This window comes from Typopeltis vanoorti, chromosome 18 (assembly GCF_054136105.1).
Source record: "Typopeltis vanoorti isolate ZY-2024b chromosome 18, IOZ_Tvanoo_1.0, whole genome shotgun sequence".
Classification (NCBI taxonomy): domain Eukaryota; kingdom Metazoa; phylum Arthropoda; class Arachnida; order Uropygi; family Thelyphonidae; genus Typopeltis; species Typopeltis vanoorti.
The window spans coordinates 23890726-23910978 of NC_143566.1; the positions used below are offsets into that span (position 1 = coordinate 23890726).

General features: G+C 36.8%; 1 protein-coding gene across 2 annotated transcripts in view; it reads right to left on the reverse strand.

The window, feature by feature from the left end:
• Nucleotides 1-20253, reverse strand: part of LOC150096544 (sodium-coupled neutral amino acid transporter 7-like) — a 182294-nt gene that overhangs the window by 122651 nt on the left and 39390 nt on the right. For both annotated transcript variants that reach the window (XM_090408029.1, XM_090408028.1), the window contains exon 3: nt 6988-7186. In XM_090408029.1, coding sequence (XP_090264155.1) covers nt 6988-7186 — 199 coding nt within the window. The remainder of the gene's footprint in view (nt 1-6987; nt 7187-20253) is intronic.

Sequence of the window (20253 nt, forward strand, 5' to 3'; positions counted from 1 at the left end):
AACACCCTTGTCAACCACGCTCTTGCCCAGCTTCCATGCATGGCCCCTAGTCCTCCCACCACCAGTCATATTTTCAAAAATATCTTCTGGATCAATCTTATAAAAACCCTTCAGTAATTTGAATGTCTCAATCATATCACCCCTCCTTCGCCTATCATCCAATTTCTGCAACCCACAAATCTTCAACCTATTCTCATAAGGTTCATTCCACAGACCTGCTATCATCTTGGTCACTCGTCTCTGGACCCTCTCCACTTCCTCCCCATCACGAAGAAACCCTGGTGCCCATAGCTGGGCACAGAAGTCCAGATGGGGTCTTATCAAGGCTCGATACAGAGAACAACAACTTGTTCGTCTCTGCATGTTAAAGTATTTTTCAGAAGCCAAGTGATTTGGTGAGCTGTTTTAGTTACTTTTGCAATGTGCCCCCTAAACTTCAACTCCCTATCCACCAACACTCCCAAATCCCTGGCCTCATCAATCTCCTGGAGTATGGTTCCACCAATGCGATATACTGCTGCTATTCTTTTCACCCCAAAGTGCATAACCTTACACTTTGCCACATTAAATTGACATCCATTTTTCCTAGCCCAGTCCTCCAAACTATCCAAATCATCCTGTAAAATTTTGACATCCTGTGCACTCACAATTGCTCTACCCAACTTTGCATCATCAGCAAACAAGTGAACACTTCCTCTCAGATCCTTTCCAATATCACTGATGAACAAATTGAAAAGCAGTGGTCCAAGAACAGAGCCCTGTGGCACTCCACTAGTCACAAGACGTCTTTTAGACTCCACTCCTGAATAAACCACTCTTTGATATCTCTCCTTCAACCACCCTCTTATCCATCTCACCAACCCTATATCTATACCCATCTGCTCCAGTTTACTGATTAGGGTTCCATGTGGTATCCTATCAAAGGCCTTGGCAAGGTCCAGTAGTATCACTGTAAACCCATTACCCCTATCCAGTTCAGCCGTCACTGTGTTATAAAACGTGAGCAAGTTACTGAGGCATGATCTACCCTTCACAAAACCACGTTGTCCCCCATACAATATCCCATTTTCATCTATCCAATCTTGTATTCTTTTCTTGACTAATTTCTCTAAGACCTTGACAATGATTCCTGATATGCTAATCGGTCGGTAATTTACAACAGCAGTCTTGGAACCACCTTTATGCAGTGGAACTATTTTCCCCTCTTTCCACCCGCTCGGGACTAACCCAGACCCGAGACTCAAATTAAACAAAATGGTCAAGGGTACTGACAATTCTCGTACAACACGAGCTGGTATACCATCCAATCCCACAGATGTATTGACATTGAGGTTATGCAATAGACTACTCACCTCCACTTCATTAACCACAATTCCCGTATAATCTACTGGTTTATTCGTTTCTGCAATGTCACCACCTGGATGATATACTTTTGCAAAGTGCTCACTCAGTAACTCAACTATCTCAACTGATTCAGTTACCTCCCTACCATCGGCATTCTTTAAAATCAATCTGCCATGTACATTTTTCCTTTTACTTGCTACATATCTAAAAAACTGTTTAGGATTCTCTTTAGCCTGCATGGCCAATGTTCTTTCGTAATCCTTTTTTGCTTTTCTTACCACACTCGTCACCCTTCTGGCCTGCGCTTTATACCGTTCATGTGCCTGCCGGTCACCCTTCTCCTTAAATTCCCTCCATAGTTGTTTCTTTTTTTGCAACTCAAGCTTAATGGTGTTATTCATCCATTTAACCCCTACTTGATTTATTATTCGGACTCTAGGTATACAGTCAGCCATTGCTTCATGCAAGCACTTCTTAACTACCTCCCATGCACTATCAACTTCTAGTCCTTGCAGTTGTACATGCCATGGCACTGAACCAATCAAACTCCTAAGCTTGTCATACTTTCCAGCCCGATAATTCCACATGTACCCTGTCTTAATTGAAAATTCTACACCTTTAGCCACCTCCCAAGTTAAGACCCTATGATCACTCTCACCGATTGGTGGCAATGTGGTCATATTTGTTACAGCCAAATCCTCAGATGTAATTACTAGGTCAAGCACTCTCTGACCCCTAGTATTTTCCATTACCTGCTGTCGCAGATAGTTATCCCTTAATAACCGCATAAAATCCAGTTCCTTCCTCCCGTGTGTCCTCTCCTCACTCCAATCAATGCGACCATAGTTGAAATCTCCCATAATAATCACCCTCCTTCCACCCATTTCTTCTATTTGCTTGTGCATACTGTCACCACCATCTTTTCCATCACCTGGTCTATAGCAGCACCCAATTGTATATTTAGTTCTGCTAGCCACAATCTCACACCAAATGGCCTCAAATGTGCTCTTTTCTCTATCCTGCAATTCAACTTCTATTCTCCTTGGCTGGAGCTCATCAGCTATCATCAACAATACTCCTCCCCCCATTTTATTCTCTCTGTCATTCCTGAACACACTATACCCATCATATTCAATCCCACTAGTTATATCATCTACAGTCAGCCATGTTTCACTAATACCTATAACCTGTGGTCTGGAAGTGCCAACCATGGCCAAAAACTCTTCCTTCTTGTTCCTAATACTCCTAGTATTAGTGTACATGAATTTAAGACCCCCATTAGCCCCAACCCTACCTTGATGCCTTATATTAACTATCCCACTCAGATTTGTTGTCCTTATTTGCTCTGGTATATTATATTCATTCTTACATTCAACTGCCTCCATAAGGACTGTATCTCTACTCCCCCCCCCCCTTAACAAATCTAGTTTCCCTGAATTTGCACATCCACTACATTCAGCAACACTTTCTCAAGTCTTCTTACACCGTAACCATTCAAATGCAAGCCATCCATCTTATATAGATCCTTTCGCCCATCAAACTCACTCCACACATCCACACCACTCGTCATACATAACCCACGCATAAAGTCATTCGCAATTATGGCCCTCCTTTTAAACATTTCACTGTCATACCGTGGCAAAAGACTAATCATTCTAACTCTCTCACTCTTTTCTTTTGCTACCTCAAACAATTCATTCAGGTCTTCTATCATTTCCATTTTATCTCCTTTCAAATCATTCGTACCTGCCACAACAATCATTTCTTTCACCCTTTCCTTTTGCTCTCTAATAGACTCAGTTACGTCCTTTATGGTCGCACCAGGTTGGTACGATTTTGTCAAATCCTCTACTAATACACCTCGTACTAACGAGTCTCCATACAGCACTCTATCCTTCATTTTGTTCATGTTCACATTCATACATCTATTTTTCCTGTCATACCTTTTATTATTGGTTGGTTCATTCAGTCTACTTTTGTTCATGCACTCTAGCTGCTGTTTTGCTCTTTCTATCGCACTATTCAACAACGCGATCTCACTCAATGCATCTATCTCATCTTTTTTGTTCTCTGAGAAACCATTTATACTATCATTCACACTTTCTACATTCACACTCTCACAATTTTCATGTACAACCTTGCCGTTTCTTGTCATATCCCTATTTCCTTCATTCTGAAGGTTGACAAAAATATCACACTCACGATCCGAAATACACTTCAATTCCTCATTCTCCCTACATTTTCTACACACATTCAATCCTTTATTATCATCTAACCACACTCCGACCGCACTCCGCAAAGTGTACATTTCGCAGCTAGTACACTGACTCATTTCTTTTATGCTACCGTTCTTTGATAACGATGGCGAACCTTCATTACTGGCCGCCATTTTCCTTCGCACAGGTGCCATACTTATTTGCAACGTGTTTTGTCAAATTATACGTTATAACACACCAAAAATAGACGCACTAAAATACGCAAGGCAAACAAAACAAAACTACACAATATTAAGTGATTTGTATCGATAACTGAAAATGATACTTATCTTATCTGGAGCTTGCACGAACACTACACATTACGAATTCATCTAGCGGCGACTTCCCGACATAGATTATGTTATAAAACACTTTAGCACACTAACCATGCTAATAAAGCTCCAATAATATACCAAAATTACACACTTAAGTCCATTAAATTGAATCCAAAACATCAAATCAATAAATCAACAAAAAACACAAATCTCTCAGGAGCTCTCCGATAACACGTCCGTTCACCAGCTAGCCTCGACACCAAAACCTATGGGAAAATGTATAAATCGTTCCTCAGATTTCTTTTAGACCCTTAATTTTTTTTTTTATAAAAGAATTAGGGTATGTCTCAGGGTCTAGTTAAAGTAAAACCATGAAGCAGAAAGACAATAAAACATATTCAGAATATAAATTTATTATTCTACTTCTTAACAAAGAATTGAGCTAAAGTAGTTTGGCGGGCATTTTGTTTCTTTTTTTCATACAACCAACGGTATGACCCTATTCCCTCTTCTACTTTTCTGCAAATTTTACAGCTTCTCTTGTCATCAGGGTCAGCCTCTAAGCATTCAATTGTATGAAAAAGTATTTTCAAACTGTTTCTGTGAAATCTCTTTTAGCTGACTATCAGTGGTTAAATTTTCTTCATATTCTTCGGGATCTTCCCACTGCACATCTAAATTCAGCAGGTCGGAATCACTCAATTCTTCAGAATGAGATTTAATTAACTCTTGGATGTTATCATTGAAGGGGAGAAAGAAATGAAGGACATACAAATTGGTCACCAATTCGCACACAAAATCACATGCTTTATAGATAAAATTTCCCAACTATTATACAAGCAAAATAGTTACCACTTTAAAAACTACAATGATCATAAAAGAGAAGTTAATTTTCCGATGTGTAATAATAAACAACTCATCCCAGAAGACGGACTGATTGGAATGGATTCTCCTTTTTGTGACATGCACAGAAGTGTCGAAGGGTCTCGAATCTGTGGGTGTACTATAGGAGACGACATAAATTTTGTTAAAAATTTGGAACATAGAATGCATAGTGTACATGGAAGTAGTGTAGTATGCCATTAAAAATAACTTTGTAAAATGTTTTAAATCGGTAACTAAATTATTTTATTCCGATGAGTGATTTTTTAAAACAGTTAGCCATAAAAATGTATAGATAGAAAATTTTTAAAATCTGTAACATTTATTTGTAAAATGTATATCATCATCAAATTCCTGACATGCACCCTCAAGGGGTGTACAGGATATGAGAGTACTACATTAAAAATTTACATCATTACCAACTTCCTATCTACAATTTTCCTCCAAATCGGTCTGTTACTTGTCAAGACTCCAACATTATCCAATCTTATATTTCTATCGTCTAAGGCACTTTGTACCGTATCAATCCACCTATATTTCGTCTTTCTCTGGGTCATTTTCCTGCCAACCTGGCAGAGAACACTTCTTTTGCTAATCTTTCCTCACCCATTCTGTTTGAGGGGGAGATTTTTAATATGATATTGCCATTGATGCCATCTGTTCATACCTCTAATCTTTCTCAGGACTCTCGTATCTGCGGTCTCTAGTCTTTGGTCAAATGTTTTACTTCTGACCCAGCTCTCAGATCCATAAGTTAAAAATGGTTTGAACACTGTCTTGTATACAGCTAATTTAGTGTTCCAACTAATTTCTCTCTTATTCCATATGAATCTATTCAATTGACTTCCTACCATACCAGCTTTGTTGATTCAGTTGTCTATTTCCATATTTAATTTACCATCTTCACTAAAAATCGTGCCTAAGTAGCTGAAATGTTTTACTTGTTCCACAGGTTCTCCATTGTGAATGGAGAACCTGTGGACAGTTGACATTTTCAACGATTCTACCTATTTTCATTGTCTTTGTCTTTTTATTGCTGACCTTCATACCCATATCTATTACACAGTTATTCAATTTAGTCAGGGAATCTTGCAAACTTGTAATGGATTTATTTAGAAGTATGACATCCGCATAAAGCAAAGAGGTGACATTAACATCTCCAATTTTGATATCATGTTTAATACCACTTTCCTTCATAATGTGATCCATATAGATAATGAATAACAGAGGGGATAACGTACATCCTTGTCTCGCACCAGATTTAACATTAAACCATCTTCCTGTACTTCCATCAATTCTAACTGCTAACTTACAACTCAAATAAAGACTAAGTATTGTTTGATATAATGGCCCATTGACACAATATAACTGTAGTGTATTGAATAGCTTCTCTCTTGGCACCTTGTCATATGCCTTTTCCAGATCGACAAAACTTAAATACAGATCTTTGCTATATTCCCATGCTTTCTCAACTATTTGTCGTAAAGAGAAGATCTGATCCTGACAGCCTCTATTTGGTCTGAATCCGGCTTGTTCTTCACCAAGCTTTTCTTCCACAATTCTTCTTAACTGTTTCTCAGGTATACTTGCATAAATCTTGCCAGGAACACTCAGTAGGGAAATACCTCTGTAATTCTCACATTGTTTTATTTCACTTTTTATGTATGGGTACTATCAGAGCTCTACGCCAATCATCAGAAATTCGTCCCTCTGTCGAGACCTTTTCAACTATGCAGTGCAGCCACTGTAAGACTTTTATACCACCATACTTCAGCATTTCTGGTCAAATATCATCTACTCCTGCTGCCTTTCCACATTTCAAGCCTTTGATGGCTTTTTCTACTTCAAGTATGGATATGTATTCTTGACTGTATGCCTATTGAGTGTTTTTTTACCAATATGCTATCACCGCTTGTTTCATTTGTTAGGAGCACTAATCGAATTTGGGTATCAAAAAAAAACGATGCACTAATCGGGGGCACATTAATCGAGGGATTACTGTATAGCATTTACTTATGATGTTTTTGTTGGGATTTTTAATAGTTTATTATAATGATGTCTGCTATACCGAAAGTTGACTGTGTCCTAATATCTGTCTCTCCATCTAGCACATACTGCAAATAAAATGAATATAATAATTCTTTCATGTCACACAGAGATTTATGCAGTGGAAATATTATGTTAATTGTATGCTTTGATAAAATCAAATACCAGCAAAGCTACCTGTATACCTCTATCAAACTGATCTCCAATAATAATTAGAAATGTAACACATGTTCCATAGCAATACAGGGCAACTGAAATGGCACATAGATGTTTTGCTGTTTTTCCACAGGAGCTGAATACCACATCTTGATAAGTTGAACAATTGTTGGCATCTGCACAATGTGCAAGAATCATCAGAGCTGCCACCACAAATGTTAATAAGAGCTGAAAATAAAGGAAACCAAATTGCTTCATTTACTTTTTCTGCTCTAATTTAAAAAAATATTTTTCTTAATATCAGAATTTAAAAAGAAACAAATTTATTATTATCATCATCACACCTTCCAGGGAGTCAGCAGACTCATTGTGGGAGGTTCATTCAACTGAATCTTAAAATTCTTAACACCTTCTGCTTTAACAGCATATTCTGGTAAGGTGTTCCATTCACCCATGATTCTCCATTTAAAAATCTACTCCTGTTAAACTTTGATAAATTGAGATTCCTAAGAATTCTAATTTTATCATCATTTAACAGGGAAAACTTTGTAGGGAATATGCTTGCTTCTAGGTATGTGCTGTATGCAACTGGTAAAATATAGATTACATTATTATAAAGAAAAAAGATTGTGAATATTTAAGGAAGGAATACTTACTTGATTATATAATGCCAATGATACGTTATAAATTAATATTTTGTTAGAATTGATAATACAATGTTTTGTAGTATGATTTGCATTAAGCTGTTGTGAACAAAAGTTCAAAGTGCGAAGGCACGCTAACAGAAAGAAAGGTTGCCCCCAGGGAGTCATGCACCCATGGCACATGCAGAAGCGAGTGGTCAGAAAAACAAACGATACAAAACGAGACCCACGTGGGAGAAATTATACATGTTGGGTGAGCTATGAGTTACGGTGATTGCCGATAGGGGAGATGATATAAAAGGGTTAGGAAACCTCCCCACCACCAGGTTTTTTTTCTCTTCTCTCCTGGCTGGTAGTCTCGTGTATTCTGGTGGGTAGACAGTTGCACGGAGGAGCATCTCTGTCCAGGAGTGCTCAGACGAAGGATCAGTGAAGAGTTCTGTTAGGAATCCCAAGGGCAGTAATAGGATATGCCGCTTAAGAGCTGGAAGGATCACATGCTCCTAATCGTACGATGAAAGAACACACCTCCGTTTGACTGATGGGCAATCCATGGAAAGGGCTCAGCATCTAAGCAACAGGCCTCACGGAAGCAGAATCGCCTTAAGCCATCATTATATCTGGAGTGGGCTAGTTATGCTGGGATCGTATGAACTTACCTTTGACTGGAGAAATCCATGCCATAGCACCGACTAAATGAATCGGAAGGGAGATCGATCATAAAACGGCAGTCAGAAGTTGAAGGAACAAGTATGAAGAACCAGTGCGTATGGTAACGTTGAAAATTCTTTGTCTATATAACGTGTGTAAGAAAATTAAGATGTTATAAATGAGATTAAGGGAAATTGAGGATTGAGGACTTTCATATAATTAAGGCAGAACTGTAGCACCTTAATATTAGAATGCATAGTGAGGTAACTCCTATACAGTTAAACTAATGTGTATGTTTTTGAAAGTATTAACAAGGTTTAGTCTGAGTAATGTGATATGAAGATTAATGTGAATATTGCAGTCAAGTTTTGTCAGTTTGTGAAATAACATATTGATGTTGCTTCTTGATGTCCTTACTTAATAAGGATACCTATAATTTTCTCTGATTAACACTGAAGTTTTGGATTGAGTTTCTTTGTATTGTAAATTGTATAAATGTGTCAAATAAACCTTTGCAATCTTTAATCCGAGTGTCTGAGTATTAGAATCCGATGCACCACCTCTAAAACGATACGAATCTCAGAGGAAGAAAATAGATTATGTTATAGGTCACGATTGCAAATCAATAGTCATTATAGTACACCTTTGAGATCACTTCTTGATTAAGACATGTTTAACTTAATCTAATTGCTTAGGTGATGCAGCAAAAAAATAAATATTCCTAATGTTTTAAGAGAAGTGAGATTTCGAAGACTTTGCCACGGTGGTTTTGGCTCGACCCTGAGGCAATTCCATTGTGTTTTAGAAATACCACGCAACTCCTTAGGAAGGACCCAGCATATAGTACATATATTAATAGAATTTAAGAAAGGGGGACATGTAATCAAAATGGTTGCAGATTGCGCGATTTTGTCATTTATAATAATATGAGAATAATGAATTCAATGTTTAAACACAAGGAAATACATAAATATACTTGGTCAGCCAGAGGATACAAATCAGTAATCGACTACGTTATCACAAATTTTAAATTAGCGGAGTTAATTTTAGATGTAAGAGCATATCGAGGCTTTGAATTAAACTCTGATCATTATATGGTATCAGCAAAAATTCGTTTTAAACCAAAGTGGCTAAAAACACATAGAATTGAAAATTCTTACCAGCCAAGCTACAAAATTTCTTCATTACAGGATCCTCAAGTTAGACTACAATATCAAAAATGCACAAACTTAAAAACAGAAACCACACATGAATCAAGTGACATAGAAGATGAATGGGAAAATTTGAAACAAATTCTCACAAAAGCAGCAACAGAAACCTTAGGAATAAAGCACAGATGGATTAGAAAAAGAGGACTACGAGACTGGAACAAAGAAATAGAAAATATAATAAAAACCAAAAAGGACAGTTACCAGAAATGGCTAAATTCCAAAACAATAGAAGCAGAATAGTGCAATTGCAAAACGAGAAGTAAGGAAAAAACATAGAGAAAGATGGAACAATTACGTAACAGAACTAGAAAAGGATTTATTTAAGCCACAACCCAAAACCTATAAAGTAATAAAATACAAGAATAAAGAAATAAAAGAAAAGATAAAAATACAAACAATAGATTTAGAAAAATGGGTGACCTATTTCCAAAATCTCTGGACAGATGAGAACAATGAATTAAAATTTTATAAGACAAAGAATGACCTAATAGAAAATATCACAATGCTAGAACTGAAAAATATAATAAAGAAGATGAAAAATAGGAAAACGCCAGGAGAAGACAATATAAATATAGAACTCTACAAAAATGCAGGTGAAAAATTTAATGAAAGACTTTTGAAATTTTTTAATATGGTTTGGATGTCTGGAAAAACCCCTAACTCTTGGAAAAAAGCACTGGTCATCCCAATCTATAAAAAAGGAAATAAAGACAATTGCAATAATTATAGGGGAATTAGCCTGCTGAATACAGGATATAAAATATATGCAGGAATATTAAAAGAGAAACTAAGCAGCATTGTAGAAAACAAATTACTAGAAGAACAAAATGGCTTCCGAAAAGGCCGATCCTGCATAGATCCAATTTTTACTTTAAAATTATTAATAGAAAAGAGAAGAGAATTTCAAAAAGAAACACATGTGGCATTTATTGATTATGAAAAAGCTTTTGACAAAATTATTATTATTATTATTACCACGGGCTACTCCAGGAGTCCTTAGACTCATCGAGGCAGGCCCTAAACATCATGTTCACGCAGCTGTTCAACATTCTCACAGTATCTATCATACCTTGCCTTGAACTCGCTCACTATCATAGCACCCACAACAGACTCTGGAAGCTTATTCCACTCATTTACCACTCTAAAAGTAAAGAACCCAGCTCTAACACCCCTGCTAACCACGCTCTTGCCCAGCTTCCATGGGTGTCCCCTAGTTCTCCCACCACCAGTCCTGATCTCAAAAATATCATCTGAATTAATCCTATAGAATCCTTTTAGCAATTTGAATGTCTCAATCATATCTCCCCTTTTTCGCCTATCAACTAGTTTCTGCAACCCACAAATCTTCAACCTGTTCTCATATGGTTCATTCCATAGACCTGCTATCATCTTAGTCACTCGCCTCTGGATCCTCTCAACCTCCTCCCCATCAAGAAGGAACCGAGGTGACCAAATCTGGGCACAGTAGTCGAGATGAGGTCTTATCAGGGCTCGGTACAGAGGTACAATAACTTGTTTTTCTCTGCTCGTCAAGGTATTTTTCAACAACCAAGTGAGTTGATGAGCTGATTTAGCTACTTTCGCAATGTGCCCCCTAAACTTCATCTCCCTATCCACCAACACTCCCAAGTCCCTGGCCTCATCAATCTCTTGGAGTACAGTTCCACCAATGTGGTATACTGCTGCTAATCTTTTCACTCCGAAATGCATAACCTTACATTTTGTCACATTAAATTGACATCCATTCTCCTTAGTCCAGAACTCCAATCTATCCAAGTCATCTTGCAAGACTTTGACATCTTCTGCATTCACTATCGCCCTACCCAACTTTGCATCATCAGCGAACAAATGAACTGTCCCACTTAGACCCTTCCCTATATCGTTAATGAACAGATTAAACAGCAGTGGTCCAAGAACAGAACCCTGTGGCACACCACTAGTCACAGGCCGTATTTTGGACTCTACTCCTGAATAAACTACTCTTTGATATCTCTCCATCAACCATCCAGCTATCCATCTCACCAACCCTATATCCATTCCCATATGTTGCAGTTTACGGATTAGAATTCCATGTGGTATCCTGTCAAATGCCTTTGCCAGGTCCAGCAGTATCACTGTAAACCCATTTCCCTTATGCAGTTCAGCCGTCACCTTGTTATAAAACTTGAGCAAGTTACTGAGGCATGATCTACCCTTCACAAAGCCATGCTGTCCTCTGTACAGTATCTCATTTTCATCAATCCATTCCTGTATTTTTCCCTTGACTACTTTCTCCAAGACCTTGACAACGACTCCTGATATGCTGATCGGTCGGTAATTTGCAACCATAGTCTTGGATCCTCCTTTATGCAGTGGAACTATTTTCCCCTCTTTCCACGCCTTCGGGACTAAGCCAGACCTGAGACTCAGATTAAACAACATGGTCAAGGGCACTGATAATTCATTAGCCGCTTCATGCAAGACCCGTGCCGGTATACCATCCAATCCCAATTAGTCGACAAAAATTGTTTAAAATATTAACCAATTTAAACATACCAAACCAACTTTTACAATCTATTCAAGAAATATATACAGGAAATAAAATAGCAGTTAAATTAGAACACACCTCAGAATGGAAAGATATATCAAGAGGAGTACGACAAGGATGTACCCTCTCACCTCTGCTTTTCAATATATATATAAATGAAATATTAACAATCTGGAAACAGCATAACCCATTTGGTATACAAATGACCCCGCAAATGAAGATAGATACACTACTATTTGCAGATGATCAAATAGTATTAGCTACATCAGAAGATGACTTACAAATATTAAAATCATTAAATGATATCTCAAAGCAATATAATATGACAATATCCAAAGAAAAAACAAAAATAATGGCATTCAAAGGAGAAAACCCAATAAGAAGTAAAATAGTGATAGATAATAAAATACTAGAACAAGTAAACACTTTCAGATACTTGGGATGTCATCTATCATACGAAGAAGAAAAAGACATAGACACTAAAATATCAAACTTTGTCAAAGTAAATGGCATAATAAACAGTATATTTAAGCCATCCCTGGTACAAAACACACTAGAATCAGACTATATAATGTCTTGTCAAAACCAACTCTACTATACGGAAGCGAAACATGGACCATGAAAAGGAAAGATGAAAAACGAATTCAAACAGCAGAAATGAAGTTCCTCAGAAAAACAGCTGGATATACCAAGTGGGACCACAAAACAAATGAAGAAATCTTACAATCCCTAAAAATCAAACCAATTAATTACTACATAAGACAGTATAAACAAAAATGGCTAGAACATTTAAATCAAATGGACAACAGCAGACTACCAAAAATATTATACAGATACAAAATAAGTGGAAAAAGAAGAATCGGAAGACCAAGAAAGAGATGGCATGAGACCGGAACAGGCCACATGGCCTATATTCCATGTTAGGAAGAAGAAAGGGGGACACAACACTCCTCAACTCTTCTTCACCACACTCTTACACAACTTCCATGGATGGCCTCTGGTTCTTTTCCTCTCACCTTCTACTGTTTTTATAATTCCCCTCTGGATTAATCTGATAAAATGCCATCACTAACTTAAAATTCTCTATTATATCACCCCTTTCCTTCTTATCCACTAAACTCTGGAATTTACAATCCTTAAACCACTCTCCATAACTAACATTTCAGAGTCCTGATGCATAATAGTCATTCGTCTGTGGACCAATGTTTCCACATCACAATGAAAAATGAAACTATTTAAGCAAATCTGTATACAACAGTATAAGTGTGGTCTGACAACAGTGCTTTATACAGTGGCACTACCTATCCTTACATGTCCGTATCATAGTAGCATTTGCAATATGTCCTCTAAACTTCAATGTACTGTCAACTATCGCATCCAGTTCATGAATATTATCCACTTCCTGCAGCACAGACCCATCAACACAATACACAGCACTATTATCTATTCACTCCAAAATGCAACATCATGCACTTATTTAAAATTACAACTCTACTCATTTGTCCAAGCTAAAAGTCTATTCAAATCTTCCTTAAGGAAATTAATACCAATTATTCCCAACTTCTTCATCATCAGTTGCATCAGTCTTGGGATTGGTAGCTCAGCAGCAATTTCCTCCATTCCGCTCTGTCATTGGCTTTCTTCTTAACCTCTGGTAACTCCTCAAGCCCGTGCTGTCTTTGACTTGGTCAAGAAAGCTTTTCCTTGGTCTGCCTCTTCTTCTTTTCCCCTCTATTTTGCCTTCAGTTATTCTTTTCACAAGTCCATCATGTCGAAGTACGTATATGTCCAAACCACCTATCCCTTCTAATTTTGATCGATTTTATTAGAGTTTTTGTTTCATTTATCTCTCTCAGGACTTGTTGGTTTGATTTTTTTTCTGTCCATTTTATTTTGTTAATGCGACACCAGCACCACATTTCAAAAGCCTCCAATCTTCTTACATCTTCTCTGCCTAGAATCCAGGTTTCACATCCATACAGTGCAATGCTCCATATCAATGTCTTTACTCATTTTTTTTTTCAATTGTAGGTTGAGGTTTCCTGTTAAAATGCTTTTCATCTTGGAGAACTGGGCTTTTGCATTGTTTATTCTTGATCTTATGTCTTCTCTTGTTCTGCCATCTTCTGTTATTAGGCTACCTAAATATTTAAAGCTTTTCACTTGTTTTATTTGTTCCCCGTTGATGTCTATATGCTCTGTATTGATAGGGATTTTGCCTGTAACAATGATTTTAGTCTTATCTGTGTTGATTTTCATTTTATATTTTTCAAGGTTATTATTTAGTAATTCTAGCATTGTTTTTAACGTTCTTCTGTTTTCTGCTACAAGGGCTATGTCATCAGCAAATCTTATACACATGACTTGCACACCATTTATCTTTATGCCACTATTTATTTTATCTTTAGTTTCCTGAATGGCCTTTTCAATATATAAATTAAATAAAAGTGATGAAAGTATACATCCTTGTCTTACTCCACTCCTGATATTTATTATTTTCTCCATATCATTGATTTTAATCCGTCCATTTTGATTTTTGTAAATTTGATAAATTATTTTCCTATCCCTCAAATCTATGCCGATATTAGTTAGACAATTTAGGAGTATTTGCTGGTTTACTTTATCAAACGCTTTCTCTAAATCAAGGAAGCAAATGTAAGTATTTTGACTAAGGTCTAATCTGCTCTCTATTATTGTTCTTAAACAGAGTATTGCCTCTCTTGTTCCTTTATTCTTTCTGAATCCAAATTGGTCTTCATCCAATAGACAATCTATTTTTGAATAAATTCTATTTTGAATAATTTTTAGCAGAATTTTGCTAACATGTGGAATTAAAGCTATTGTTCTAAATTGGCTGCATTTGTTTGCATTATTCTTTTTTGGTATTGGTATTATGGTTGATTTCATAAACTCCTTTGGTATTTCTCCTCTATCATAGATTTAGGCTATTAATTGATAGAGTAAGGTTTTTGTCTCATCACCTAGATTTTGTAGCAATTCTATAGGAATATTGTCTACACCTGGACTTTTTCCCTTACTCATTTCGGACAGTGCTTTATCAAATTCTTCTCGCATTATTGGGGGTCCTAGATTATCTTCATCTTGATTTTCTATGCTGATATCAAAATCAAGTTCGTCGCCATTATAGAGATTTTCAAGATAATTCTTCCATTCCATTAATATATCCTCAGATTCAATTAGTAATTTTCCATTTTCATCTTTGATGGCATTGTCCCTAGTCAATCCACATGAAATATTAATAACAAATAAGTTAAACTATAAATTAAAGATACCAAGAGATTATACTTGGTTTAATCCTTTATCCAAGTGTAAGAGCAAACAAAGTTTGCACCTGAAGTATTTTCAGGATTGGGGCAACGCGTGATAAAGATGGTATGAATTCACATCACTTGCCTTAGCAGTAGTGCACTCAGGATTTAATCTTGGGGGGGGGACGAGTTGAGTAGACAATTTTAGAATACACACTATGTATCGCATATGACCTATGACTGAGATTTGAAATTCTGCAATGATTGCTAACTCATAAGTAGTATAGAAATAGAATACAGGACACAACATAATTAAAAAAACAAATCAATTTTAACTAGGAAAAGATTTTTGGAAATTTTTCTAGTGCTTTTTTCCTTTCTTGGGGGGAAGGGTCCCTTGGCCCCTGCTCTGGGTGTGCCATTGTGCCTTAGTATCCCATAATGCTTTGCACTATGGGAAGGGTTACTACCCAGACTGGTTTTGACCTTTATTGAGGTCTCATCAGTGGGAGCCAGACCCAGAGGTGATACCAAGGTTGAAGTAATGCAGAAGTCATATTCTCATATACGAGTTACCAAAAGGTGTCACACCTTATTATTAAAATACTCTGGATTAGAGTTAGGTAGTTGTTGAAAGTTTTTCCACTTGGTTATACTATAAATTAAAGATACCAAGAAATTATATACTTGGTTTAATCCTTTATCCAAGTGTAAGCAAACAAAGTTTGTGCTGGAAATATTTGCAGGACTGGAGCAATTGGTGGTAAAGGTGGTATGACTTCACATCACTTGCCTTAGTATCCCATAATGCAAAGCACATCTCCTTGCAGACATAATGCTATGCATTATGGGAAAGGTCACTACCCAGACTGGTTTCGACCTTTATTGAGGTCTCATCAGTGGGAGCAGACCAAGAGGTGATTTATAGTATAACCAAAAATTTAATTTATAGTATAACCAAGTGGAAAAACTTTCAACAACTACCTAACTCTAATCTAGAGTATTTTAATAATAAGGTGTGACACTTTTTGGCAACTCATATATGAAAATATGACTTCTGCACTACTTCGACCTTGGTATCACCTCTGGGGTCTGGCTCCCACTGATGAGACCTCAATAAAGGTCGAAACTGGTCTGGGTAGTGACCCCCTTCCCATAATGCATAGCATTATACATGTCTGCAAGGAGATGTGTTTTGCATTATGGGATACTAAGGCAAGTGATGTGAAGTCATACTACCTTTACCACGAGTTGCCCAGGCCTGAAAATACTTCAGGCGCAAACTTTGTTTGCCTACACTTGGATAAATAATTAAACCAAGTATATAATTTCTTGGTTTCTTTAATTTATAGTATAACCAAGTGGAAAAACTTTCAACAAACAAGTCAAACAGCAGGAATCCAAGAAGAGAAGAGAATCCCGAGGCACCACTGGTTAACCCTCCTTTTTTTTTTTTTTTTTTGAGACACTGGTCCATCATACACAACATGTAGATACAATTCAGAGAGCCAATCTCTGAGCCATCTAACCAATACACTGTTCATTCTGATCTCCTGCAGCTTGTACACTCAGCAATCTATCAAATGCTTTTACAAAGTCTAAGAATATCACGATTAGTGAATCTCCCTTATCCAACACTAGTTACCTTATCATAAAATGCAAGTAAATTGATAAAACAAGACCTACCCGTTATAAATCCATTCTGATAAATAATAAATAATCCTACATCCATCAACCTAATCCTGTATTCTCCTAGTCAACATCTCTGACCCCTTGACTACAATTGCAGATATACAGATTGGTCTAAAATTAGAAACTTCTGTACCAGAACCATGCCTTTTTGCACTCCTGCAAGACTTTCATTAACCACATTCCTTAAAAATATGTGGTGATATGTCATCCATTCCCATAACCTTATTAACATCTAACCAATCAATGTCTGATATATCTCTGATTTTTTCACTTCCAATTCTCTGAATGCTTGTGTCCCTTCTATATGTTGCACAGTATCATTTACACCAGTACTGCATACAATGAAGTGCTCATTAAATAATTCCACTATGTCCACTGCAACAGCTACTCTTCTACAATAACTATCCAGTAGTGTCAACCTGCCATAATTATTCTTCCTTTTGCTTGCCATATAGCAGAAAAATTCCCTTGCATTATTCTTGGCCTGACTGGCCAATCCCCTCTCTTCTCATATAGCACCTTTTCTTTCTTTACCATGCTTGTCAGCTTCCTGGCCTGCACTTTATACTCTTCATACATCTTATTATCACCAACTGCCTTGTATATCTCCACCAAAACATCTTTTCCAGATGCTGCTTGTTGGTTTTCACTACTATTCTATTTATTCACGTAACTCTTGGTATGCAGTTAATACAGTGTCTGTGTCAGATACTGCCTTATTAATTCCCATGAAAGCCCAACGTATTGATGCTAGTTGGCTATGTATAACTAGCTATCTAAGGGAAATGTAATTTCTCTTAGATAATAATACTATTGAAAATTTGCAGATTCATCATGCTCATCCCCATGTATAGCCTTCCTAAGGTACACAAATCTGGTTATCCATTACACCCAACAGTCAATTGCATAAGACCTCTTTCTTCTATTATTTGACAAAATATCTTTCAGGACTTCAATGAAAATTTACTGCAAAAACCTCTTATATAAAAAATCATTTTCACTTGAAAGAAAAAAAGATTTTCATCTTCAAGGGTCTGAAATGATGGTTTCCTTAGATGTAGTTTCATTGTTTACAAATATACCACTTCAAGAAACTCTACAAATTTTACAAGTAGAGTTCCCTGATGACATCACCAAACTTGTTCAAGTTTACTATCAATGCCAGCTATTTCACTTACCATAACAAATTATTTTGGTAGATTCAAGGTACTGTGATGCGTAGCCCTATATCACCTGCTTTATGGACATTTAGAGGATCGAATTTCTAACACCATTTCTAAATAACCTCACATTTGGCTATGTTTTATAAATTACATCTTTGCAATCTAGTCTCACTCTGAAACTGAACTACTTCAGTTTCTGTATAAAACTAACCCCTTATATCCTCATATCAAGTTCACTATTGAATGTGAATCAAATAAAAATCTTCCCTTTTTGGATAATTTAATACATCATAACTCATCATCAAATTCCTGCCATGTACCCTCAAGGAGTGTACATGATATGATAGTACTACATGAAAAATTTACATCATTACTAACCTCCTATCTACAATTTTCCTCCAAATCAGTCTGTTACTTGTCAAGACTCCAACATTATCAGATCTTATATTTCTTCCTTCTGAGGCACTTGGTATTTCCTCTGGGTCGTTTTCTTGCCAACCTGGCAGAGAATACTTGTTTTGCTAATCTTTCCTCTCCCATTCTGTTTAAGTGACCATACCACCTGAAATTAGCTCTGGTTCCTGTATGCTGTACCAATTTATTAGTAAAGTACCAATGTCAGGTACTTTACTAATATCCTCGTTTTTAATATGATATTGTCATTGATGCCATCTGTTTGTGCCCCTAATCTTTCTCAGGACTCTCATATCTGCAGTCTCTAGTCTTTGGTCAAGTGTTTTACTTCTAACCCAGCTCTCAGATCCATAGGTTAAAACTGGTTTGAACACTGTCTTGTATACAGCTAATTTAGTGTTCCGACAAATGTCTGTCTTATTCCATATGAATTTATTCAATTGACTTCCTACCATACCAGCTTTGTTGATTCTGTTGTCTATTTCCATATTTAATTTACCATCTTCACTAAAAATCATGCCTAAGTAGCTGAAATGTTTTACTTGTACCACCAGGGGCGAATGCTGGTCTTGAAATTCACACTTGCTCTTGTTATCATTCAGAGAGCGAGAGGTGTGATTGAAGTCTGATTAGCAGAATAATGAATTACTGACCATTTAAAACTATATATTTAGAAATTTATGTACATTTAATAATACAAATAAAACATTTATTTTACAAATGATATTCCATTTTTTTTCAATTTAACTACTTGAATACAAATTCAACCCTACGGTTCTTCTTTATGAACTGGTCAATAATATCGTCATAAAAAGTTGGTTGTAACTTAATTTTCCCAAGCAACACGGACACTTGTAAAGGCTTGCTGAAGCCTAAATGGAATGCTTATAAATGCATGCATTTATTAACAAATAAATATTACTTCTTTCTCAATTAATAAGCTTGCACAGCAAGCATGGAGAATTTGCCACTGTGTTCCACAGGTTCACCATTCACAAAACAGTTGACATTTTCAATGATTCTGCCTATTTTCATTGTCTTTGTCTTGTTATTATTATTATTATTAAACAAGACCTCATGGAGTCAAAGACTCATCTAGGAGGTCCTTTTATCTCACACACATCTCATCATACCGGGTCTTAAACACATTCAAACTCCTTGCAGACACCACACTCTCAGGCAAGGCATTCCAATCATTCACAACTCTGCACGAAAAAAACCTGCCTCTCACTCCCCTACTCACACCCTCTTTATACAGTTTCCAGGTATGACCTCTGGTTCTCCCCTGATCTCCCACTATTCTCTGTAGAACTTCTCCACCATTGATCCTATAACAATCCCTTACCAACTTGTAGGTCTCTATCATATCTCCCCTCTTCCTTCTCTCCACTAGACTCTGCAAATTACATCTTTGCAATCTTTCCTCATACTCGACATTCCAGAGGTCAGAAACTACCTTAGTCAGTCGCCTTTGGACCCTTTCCAACATCTCTTCATCCTTCTGAAACCCAGGTGACCAAATCTGGGCACAATAGTCCATGTGTGGCCTAATCAAAGCCTTATACAATGGAACAAGAATCTCCCTACTTCTACACGTCAGTGTCCTCCTCATCATTCCCAGAAGTCTTTGTGTTGTCTTCACAATTTTGGCGATGTGTCCCCTAAATTTTAGATCCTTATCCACTATCACTCCCAGATCTCTTATTTCCTCTACTTCCAACAAT